The following is a 10751-nucleotide window of genomic DNA, read 5'->3' as shown; positions in this document are numbered from 1 at the left end:
GAGGGTAAATTTCCAAGGAAAAATTTCTGGGGTGGAAGGTACTTAAAAAATTCCATACACGAAGGAAAAACTTTCCTGAGAATGATGCCTAATTTCTAAACATTTAGTACAAACACTAAGTGGGTGATAGGAAACAAATTACATGCACTTTCAAGCTGTATTAATTAGCTGATTATCAACAATAACTTACTAACGCCCATCAATGTAATCAATAAAGCTTTTATTTCAATAAAAAACTACAAGGAATGAAAGTACAAACTTTTAACAACAGTTAAAATTTGAAAGTTTAATGCACACTAGATTCCAAAGTACCACCAGTAACTGGAATAATGCTAGGAAAATATTGCACATCAATTTATAAAAATATTTCGGCAGAGCTCACCTCAAATACTTATATTCTTCTCACAGCAAATTTCATTTTTTTTCTGAGAAAATACTGATTACAAAAATATGTAGAACACTTAATAAATCATGATTACCTAAATAAATCCAGTGTATCAAAAATTTGTGCGTATTAATTTGGCCAATGCCAAAAATTCATCTAGTCAAGGAGATAAAAATTTATGATATCTTGTAAAAAATTTAGAAATAACAAGACCCAAGTTTCGACACTGCTTTGAGTTCAATCCAAGTGATATTTAAGAATCACAAAATTCTTATAGGAACTTCACCACTTGCAAACATTAAAACAAAATAATTATTACTGAAGTGGGGACCTAAATAAAGAATCATACTTTATACAACTGGAAAATGAGAGCAACAATCAAGCACAACATTCAAAACTTGTAACTGTCACCAAATTACAAATTATTTATAGAATGGAGATGGAAAATTGAATTTAACTTGGATATTATCGGAGTACCTCCAAGGCACAATATGTCACACACTGATAGTGATTTGGTACATGTTGTTGGCACTGTGAATACTATACAAGGCGTACAAAAATAGCAAATAGTTCAACCTGCTGGAATGTTTACAAAATGCGCAGGAACAAACAGTAGCAACTCGTTTATTTGCACTACTGATTCAAGGCATATACAACACGCTTTCGGATACAATAGCGATAAATAGACAGCAGTAAAAATTTCAATTTGGCACATAATTAAGTGGAGCTTTATATCCAGTTTACCATCTTGCTAAATATTCACACAGCACACTGAACGTAAATGCAAAAACTAGAAAAATGCATGTAAATGAATTGTTTCACATTTTGGCACAATATCTGTACACAAATACTTTTACATCAGATGAAGGCACAATATGTCATAACATACAGTTTGAAATGACAAAATATTGGGAAATTAAATATTTATATTTTAAAAATCATAACAATATTTTAACCAGTAAGCATGTATAAATTCTATTACCTTAGTAGTAAAAAAATCACAGGAATACTTTCAACAATTTTCATGGTGGCCGCATATATGGATTTGATTAATAAAAAATTTCTTAAACGTAAATGGTACATGGAGTTATTCAATACCCCTTACCAGTTCTTAGAAAAATATTATTTGGAGTCACCAGAATGGGTATGAACAGAATTCATCATAAAAGTACATTACCAGCCAATAAAAACATGACATTGGTTATCATTGTTAGATGTTTTTGCCAAAGCACTAAAATGTGGTATTTGGCAGAGCAGTCAATGTGCATTACCGATAAGTTGTCACCGTAATATAAAATAAATTCCATCGAAGTCACATCTTTAGGAACATGCCTGGTATGCCTGATGATGATAAAACGACATATTGGATATAATGTATTCCAAGCATTAAAAAACCCTTCACCTTTCGACCTCAACAGAAAATTAATTTATTGGTTACATAGCTTTTCTCAGGATCTTTTGAGCAGCTTGAATAAGAGGAGTCAGCGTTTCTAACTTCATACAATTCTGGAGGAATTTATGCCTCAACAGCTGGTCAGCAGAAGCCCTTAGATCAACATCTACCTGTAAACATTTATCCAAGAAATCCTAAAAAGAAACACAAAAACACAATAGAGAACAGAACTTAAAACAATCAGTATTTGAGTGCAACATTCTAAGCATAAGAATTTTGTCTAGGGATGGATTGGATACCTCGGATCCAAATATCCACAGATATTCACCAGATACACACTTCCAAATTCACTAAAGGCATTGGATCTGGATACGAAATTTTAAATTTATGCTTCTGTGAATGCAGTGTCCCATAAGTGGGAGTGGAAAGATTTCTGACAGTCTCTGATTCTGATGCGCCGTTACAATGTGATGCTTGTCCCACTCATGAACCATTTTGTTTAAAAGCTCTCATAGGAGTTACGCGCAACAGAATTTCAGCTGTGGAAAATTTCAAGGGAAAATACGACAGGCACATAGGGTGAGTCTTCCCAAGCAATTGAACAACCATCGGGAGAATGTCAAAGCCATAGGATAATAGCCACGTCGAAAGTAACTACGTTGCAGATTAATAAAAAACACCCTCGGCCCTCCATCAGCCCATGCCTCTGATATTTTTTTTCCTTTCTGAGAACACACAGTTCATGAACCATTATCTTTGAAGGAAAATGTCGGTTTACACAAGAAGAATGGGAACGTGTTTCTATCCCATCTCACCCACGGACCTTTTTCATTCTACCTGTTTCAATTCTCAGTTTCTGGATAACAAATCAGGGACTTGGAGCAACGGGGAGTGGAGTTAATTTTCATTGTTGCTGTTAGGTGCTCCACTCCACTCTGGCCATAGCGGAATGGAGCAGGTAGGAGCGAATTTGGAGTGGATTACTCGGGTGGAGCGGCATTTTGGAGCTCCCCTGAGTGCAGCGAATTGTTATTAATGCTGTTCCCCTCTGGTTATTCAGAGTCTATATGAGGTTTACATTATTCCAGAAATTCTATTGCCACTTGGAAGTGCATATTTTTCAATGACAAATCTCCAATAATTAACTGCATACGAATATAATGAAGGGTTACTCGAATGTGATAGCAAAGCAAGATTTAATTGCAATTCACCGCGTGTTTATATGCTTATCTTATTTTTATGTTTAAATTTTGGAATATAACATTTTATAAAGAAATATCAGATTCTTAGCACAATGATAACCCTCTGAAAGTGGACTAATATTCATCAATATGTCAATAACCTATTCAACAACAATTATGAATAATACAATACTGTCCGTTGTGTTTCAAATTTAAAATACATGTTTAAACGTATTTAATGACTTTCAGCATGTAAAATTTCTTCACCGCATTTCGCCAAATGCATATTTCGTCTTTCACAGATGTGTATGTGAACTTTTTCCTGCCCGTAACAATTATTCTTTCTAGCAGGAAATATGGGAACTTAAACAATGAGGTTTCACTTAAAGACTGATTGTGAGTATTCAGAAAAAAAAATTGAAATTTCAAATTTCGAAATAGGTGCTATCGAACATCAGTTAAGACATTGTTCAGTAGACCCCTAACTACAAAGCATGTCATTCCACAAAATAGCAAGATCTGACATGTTCGTCCTTGAATCCCTCATTTGTAGCCTAGTTGCTTGAAAGACAAGAGGGAGCACGCTTCTTTCCTTCCACCTACCCTGTACGCACTTCTGCTGCCCACCCCTTCCTCTTGCTGAGCGGTCATCTTGTTCTGTTCCCGCAACTCATCGCATGTGACGTTAATGTTGCTGCAGATTGCGCAGTTGCAATTTAATTTAATAATATACCGATGAAATTTCTTTCATTGCATAGAAACATTTTTTATTGACACATAAGGAACCATATGCGTGCACTGTGAAGTGAAACTATCGCAAGAAAGTGAAAAATCCACCTCACCACAACTGAAGCATTTGCGGGTGAAACAACAGTATGCAATGAGAAAGTGACGAAATTTGGAGGAAACCTGCGTGAGGTAAATTAAATTTCAGTCAACGGTTTATCAGAAGATAGAAACCTTTTTTCATTTCCAACCGTAAGCATAAAAGTTTAGATCCTGCACGTGTAGTTAGTGTTTTTAAAAAAATAACTTTAAAGCTGACAAAAGTTATAACAATGATTTTTAATGAGTAAAAATATTAAAATGTGTATGAAGATCTAAATAGCATTCCTTTGATTGTATGTACCTAGAAGAAACTCAACTTCTTTGTATAGAGGGCCATTGAAAATGCATCTAGATCTGAAAATATGCGAAGGTCTGACACCTGAAATCAAGTATCTGATCCGGATACAGGTCCGAAAAATCTTGGATCCATCCATCCCCAATTTTCTCCCATTTTTCCTGAAGTACTGGCGATAGAAAGTGAGGGGGGAGATGTTTTTGTGGGTAATAACATGCGTGCCTGGTGAATACTGGGTAACACATGCAATACTCCAATACAACCTCCCTTTCATAAACCTTTTGATATACAAAGTTACGAAATTTGGGTCATTCGAAATTAAAGGTAATTGCCTTTTCCAAAATTACTTTAATGCATATCATATGTTTCACCTCACAGAGCCATCATCTGGTACAAGACCATCTGGTCCGGTACAAGAGCCATCATCTGGTCTTGTACCAGCCTTGGGATAAAATAATAGTTCTAGTCTTGCACCAGATGATGGCTCTGTGAGCTGAAACACGTTGCCTGCATTAAAATAATTGTGGAAAAGTGCAACAATGTTTGAGACCTTAGTGAAGGTATTGTATTTTTATATTTTTGAGGTTAACCTAAAGTCAAATTCTCGATAGTGCTCCTACTTTTACGCTGCTCACTCAAAACTATTTTTTGAAATATGCCTCTAAACTGCCATCAAAACATAAGGTTTTTCATGGATAGTGGGGGTCATTCTCTTTACGTTCTATTCCTGTCCTCAACTGTAAATATTTTATATCCGCCGGCAATATCAATTTAACATAAAGAAAATGAAACAAAGTGTGAAAACAAACAAAATATGTCATATACATAAATGGACATAAAATAATTATAAGGCTACTTTTGTCAGAAAAAAAGTAGGATGCCATGATACCAAAATAAGAATTATCCATGCATAATAATTCTACTTAGAGGAAAAATGAAAATAGACGCCCTGTAGGGTTTCTATAATATTAAACCACAAAAATACAATGAAAAACTAGCATTCACTAAGATCGTTGAGCAAAGTATTCACATGTCAAGCTCCTTAACTACCTGACATTACCTCAAACTTACATATTTAGTGACGCCAACATTGGAGTTCTAAATATTTAGAAATTTTTTGTTTGAACTACTGGATATACAACCCCATATGTGGACGATTCATAATCCACATACAGCAAACTTTAGGTCTACAGTATGAGGTTTCAGGCGAGATGGAGTGGAAACGTGACATAATGAAAATGAAAAAGCAGGAGCAATTTCCACAATTTTACATTTATTAATACTACCGGTTTCGCTTTTCAACATCATCAGGTACCTTAGTATTAATAAATGTAAAATTGTGGAAATTGCTCCTGCTTTTTCATTTTCAAACTTTAGGTCGGCAAAGTATGAATGAATTTGGAGACCCTATTATTCCACACTCCCCATGTTAGGGCTAATTTAATGAACACTACGACACCACTTGCATACACATGTATAACCAAAATTGACTAGTGCACAAAGCCATCTTCATCTGGCTGACAACCCTCCTCACAGGCTAAGAGTTAGAATTCTACTTTACAATGATTTTATTCTCACAAAATACTTACTTGGAAGTTGGGAGACAATGTAAGCCATCGTGGGATTTGAGGCCTGCCATTTGCAGCAATAAGGTACATTGCCCTGAAGGGTAATTCCTTCAAATATGGTGGCTCACCCTCAATCATTTCTATTGCCATAATTCCCAGGGACCAAATATCCACCTTCTTCCCATACTGCTTCCGCGTCACAACCTGAAATAAATGGAGCAATGATTCTCAAATTACAAATGCGTCTTCGTGAACGCAACATTAAATTTCAAGGGACAATTGGTAACCATCATCCCATCAGACATGCAAAATATTAACATTGGTCAGAGAAGTTCATGAGTGCTTTCACAATGAACTTGAACAACCATTCCCCAACAGAAACAGTAGAAGAGAAGCTTTCCGAGTATTCTCTACATTCCCAAAACCTGCAATTAACCTTTTTATATTTCCAATTCATCAGCTAGTTGGGTGCATTTGAGAAAAAAATAGGGCCTGAAGTTTTAATGACCACAACTCTCTTTCAAACAAAACAGTTAGTTATTGCAGAAAACTATTCCAGATTTGGAAATAGTTGCAGACAAAACTTTATGACTATTGTAAGATACCTACCTTTTGTCTGCATGCTTTAAAATATTCAATGCTTTGCAATTTGAATCTCTTTCCTGCATGGGAAAGTTTACATCTATAAGGCAAAAGGGAGCTTTGTTGTGTCATATCTTTAAAGCATCACTGAATGTTCATAATAATTATTGTGTGAGTACTGTGCCATAGAAATTCTCCGACATTACAATCTAACGTGGCGACATTAACAAAATCTTGTTCTCCAGAAGTTACATTCCTTACACTAAAGTAGTCAAAGATAGGCAGTATCAAAAATATGTGTATTTGAAATATGTATGTATTTTTAATACTTTTGCAAAGGCATGTGCGCAAACCACCTTATTTATTCTTGGCAGAATAATATGTTTTTTCATCACATCCTAGGCCACTACTTGACTTATGTCTTTGGAACATCAAAGGCTGTGGACCGAATTACTTACAGACGCTAGGAAGAAGATAATCCTAGTAGATATCAAGGGAAAGCAGAAAAGAAAGAAGAAAAGAAAAAAAGCTATAGTAGAGCTGCATTTTGATAATAGTAATGCTGAAACAATTGAAATTTGACAGAAAATTGGCCAGACGATTTTTGATAGCTTTTGAGGGAATATATAGATATGTCGATTTTAAAATGATTTCATGCAAAAATACCCATGTAAATACTGGTCAGAGTTGAGATAAAAAAATCCCTAACACTAATTTATTTTCTCATTGCTTTTGAATGAGTAATCAAGGGATATTTATGTTCAAAAATAGACAAATAATTTATTATTGCAGGTCTATACACCTATGCCTTGCTTAGCGCAATCTCGATATAGCGCAAATTTGTTCCCCTGGGAAACATCCCAACACTGATTAGCCTGATCGAACAACCTTAACATTTTCTTGATAAAACATGAACTTGCGCTAAGTACACACTAAATTACTCACATTTTACGCTTATTAATAGTATTGCTAGCCTCAAATCTTATTCTTGGACATGTATTACTCAAAATCCATTGCTGCACAATGGCCACAAACATTACTCCTCATGCATCTGGATAGGTGACCTACTGAAGTAATTTTTCTCATCTCCTTGACTGAATGTCATTAGTTAATTTAGACCAATTATTAAAATTGGAGCTAGTGGAAATGAGTTTTTGAAAGCAATATGTTTGAGATGTAATATTTGCCGTCATAGGTCATCGGGCAAATTGACTTCCATGTAAAGGGTCCACCTTAAAGCCTTCAAGGTCATCAGTATTCACAGGGGAGACTAATGGAGTAATGGCTGAGTTGCATATGAACAGCATTATGCTTCTCGGAATGCATCCCTATCTTCCCAATGTTAAAATGGTCTCAAATAATACAAATTCGATTAGCGCAGACCCCAAGGAATGCATCCCTTGCGCTAAGTGAGGCATGGGTGTAATCTTTCCCAAATCCTGTTGCCAGCAATATTATCATGAGATGATACAGTTCGAGTCATTTTCACCGCTGACATGGGCCAACTGGCAGACTAGATTCTTCATGTCAGCAGAGAAGCCAAGTACTAATTTACCACACATAATTTGCACTACATTATTTGAGCCCAAGTGATTTCCAATTTGTTTAAATTTCTTTGATTTACACTATGGTGCTGTAAATGTGTGATACATACTAAGGATGAGTGGGTTCTTAAATTTTTTCAGTTCTTGGTAACAGGTCTGGTTCTCCCCTATTCTAAGTTCTCGATACACAGTTCCAAGGATGAACACTTATTATCTGAATTAATGGGAAATTTAAATGAACAACTACAACATGTGAATGAAAATAATTTCACTAATAATGAGAATACGCAGGAAAGCTCTCTAAAAAAACTTAAAATCATCTCCATAATTTTATTTGCAAAGTAAAAAAGTTCAAATAACACGTTGTTTAAGAATGCATGATCGGCCAATGCATCAGATTAAATCTTGCAGCCACTGGTTCTTTCTCCAGGCTTTGATTTTAAAAATTCAACATTTTTACCATATCTGGGTCTAATCTATTCTTTTTTGACAGAAATATTGCCTGCAGTACTGAACGGCATTCACTAAAAAACAGTAGTGGTCGAGGTTGATTTTGAAGGGCCGCGTAAAATATGCTTAGAGCACACTGTACATACAGCACGGATAGTTAGCAGAGCATCAGAATCAATGGTGAAACTCCCCTAACTTCTGACGACATCATCTGTTAACTGGTTTTAACTTGTGAGTCAGTTCAAAATATATTCTGTATTCTGCGATTTAGCTTAAATTCTTACTTTAATTGACAACTTATTTCCATGCCTTACTGCTCAAAAAGCTTGTACTGCAACACCATGGATAAACTGAGTGGCTTCTCGGCTTCACCACGGTAGATACGTCCGCCGTTGTGCACACACCTAGACAGCTTTCAGACAAAACGCCATTCACGGCACGGCACACAGCGTTGCAGAGAGTCATCTTGTCTGAAAGCCACCTGAATTTCACGTGAACGGCGACCGGCAAAAAGTCGTTTCATCTGAAAGCGGCCTCAATGTTGTACATTGTGTTTATTTCATGCCGTAGACGGAGTACTGCCAGTCCGAATCGAAATGGGTGCTGTGCCGTCAACATCTGCTCAATTGATTTGACTCATTTGAAGACATCCATTGAGACCTATAATTTGAAAGCATGCCGTGGACGGCAGCCGGCGAAAAGTCAGCTAGTTTGAAAGCGGCTGCGGCTACGGATATGTTACAATGTTGGCAAGAGTGATTAACTGACAAATCTTTAACTGCACGTGTTAGCGAGCAACTCTCAAAAGTAAAAATAAGTTGGACACCATGCAATCGGAAAGTATGTAAAACATGGGCAGAGCTGTGAAGTGCACAATTTGCCTGCAGGGTAGGAGCTCTCATCGTGTCGACGCAACGCAGAGCTGTGAAGGCTTCCCTGAGCAGCCACGCGACAGCCTTCAATACCAACTGATGACATCATAATATTGCAACGACTGCAACAACGATAAGTAGATTGAACATGGAAAAGAGTTTTAAAGAATTGCCAATAATGCTCTCTTACAGTGCGGTATTTTAATTTATGAATGAAAACTGAAAAAATCTTCTTTGAGGCACTAGCCATGGCCTTAAATATGCTGCAGACCATTCGGCTTTGGGTGCCAAAGTCAAATCTTTGCTACCATTCCACGCCGATTCCAAAGTACCGACTTTATGCGATCAGTTCTTGATACCAGGCCAAGAACCGGCAGTACCGAGAACTGGGTACTGGAACTGACCCATCTCTAGTATATACTATCATTGGACAAAACATCTCCCAAGAAACCTTAAAAATGTTGTTTCTCGCATTCATTACAGAAACAAATGCTTTGGGGATCCAAAAAATTAACAATCAATGATGAACGGTAATGGGAGTTGAAAGAGATGCCTGGATAGAATATTTTAATCACAAATAAATAAAAATACGAGAGGTTTCTGCATACAATTTTTTGAAGTCATCAAAGAAGATTCAGAATTCCAGATCAAATGGAAGAGGATATGAAGAGAAGACACTTGAGAATAAAATGAGTTTTTGGTAATTAAATGTGCTAAGATGTTTTTGGTTTTCTGATCTCAAGCAGTAGACATTTGTGAAAGACATCACTCATGCTTTGTTAACTTCCACAATACTCAAAGAAAACTACTGGAAATACTGGTTATGGCCTATGAAAATAATGCATTGAAACAAATGCTTGTAAAGACTTCTACCATTTCTTTATACAAATTAACTATTACATTTTGTCAAAGTAATATACTGACCTCATGAGGGTGATATCTTCTAAATTTTAAGAGAGAACTGGGGAATTAAGAGACTCATGCACTTCAATGTGATAGGGTATGGTAACTAGATTCTTTACCCTCATCTTATCAATCCTGATAGATCAGGAATTTTTTCTTGATTTCCCATCGCAACAAGTTATATTAATTTGGTTTTGGATAATTTTCCCACCATTGTTTGAGTTTTATTCTTAAAGATTGTTTAGATATTGCATATTAGTTTGATCCTTAAAGACGAATGCTTGGACCACGTATTTTGCTTCATTCACAGTCAGCAAGCACCACAGGCACAAGACACAATATGGACAAAATTTTTGCTATTAAAAGTCAGCAAAATCTACTGGGAATGAATACAAAAATAATACATTTTTCACATTTCAACCTGTCCTCTCATTAAAGGTAATTGTGATAAGATCTCAGGTTAACCTAGAGATTTACATTTTTTTAGGGCCTCCTTTGTGTCAGGTGCACAACTTTGAACTAATGCCTGTACAGCATGAATGTCCAACACTACAAAAAGTAACTGTTTCATTCCTGGGGGTGGCACTTCCTTGCCAACCTTGCAAACATTTTCTGGTTTTCCTGGATTCAATCTTTTTTAACAGAAAATTGATGATGATAGGGGAAATTACAGCAAACATCTAGGACCTGCATAAGCACAATGATGATGGCACAATCCCAAAGGAACTTACAATAAGGTTGGGAATTTAC

At 36.1% G+C, this 10751-nt stretch overlaps 1 protein-coding gene across 3 annotated transcripts in view; it reads right to left on the bottom strand.

Moving 5' to 3' along the window:
- Positions 1-205: 205 nt before the first annotated feature.
- The window catches only part of LOC124170834 (serine/threonine-protein kinase PAK 2), a 34968-nt gene continuing 24422 nt past the window's right edge, over positions 206-10751 (bottom strand). For all 3 annotated transcript variants that reach the window (XM_046549819.1, XM_046549820.1, XM_046549821.1), the window contains exons 9-10: positions 5672-5854; positions 206-1972 (exon numbers count right to left, since the gene is read on the bottom strand). In XM_046549819.1, the coding sequence (XP_046405775.1) occupies positions 1820-1972; positions 5672-5854 (336 nt within the window). In that variant the 3' untranslated portion in view covers positions 206-1819. The remainder of the gene's footprint in view (positions 1973-5671; positions 5855-10751) is intronic.

This window comes from Ischnura elegans, chromosome X (genome assembly GCF_921293095.1).
Source record: "Ischnura elegans chromosome X, ioIscEleg1.1, whole genome shotgun sequence".
NCBI lineage: Eukaryota > Metazoa > Arthropoda > Insecta > Odonata > Coenagrionidae > Ischnura > Ischnura elegans.
Note: the sequence above shows the minus strand (reverse complement) of the source record. Positions and strands in the feature narration are given on the sequence as shown.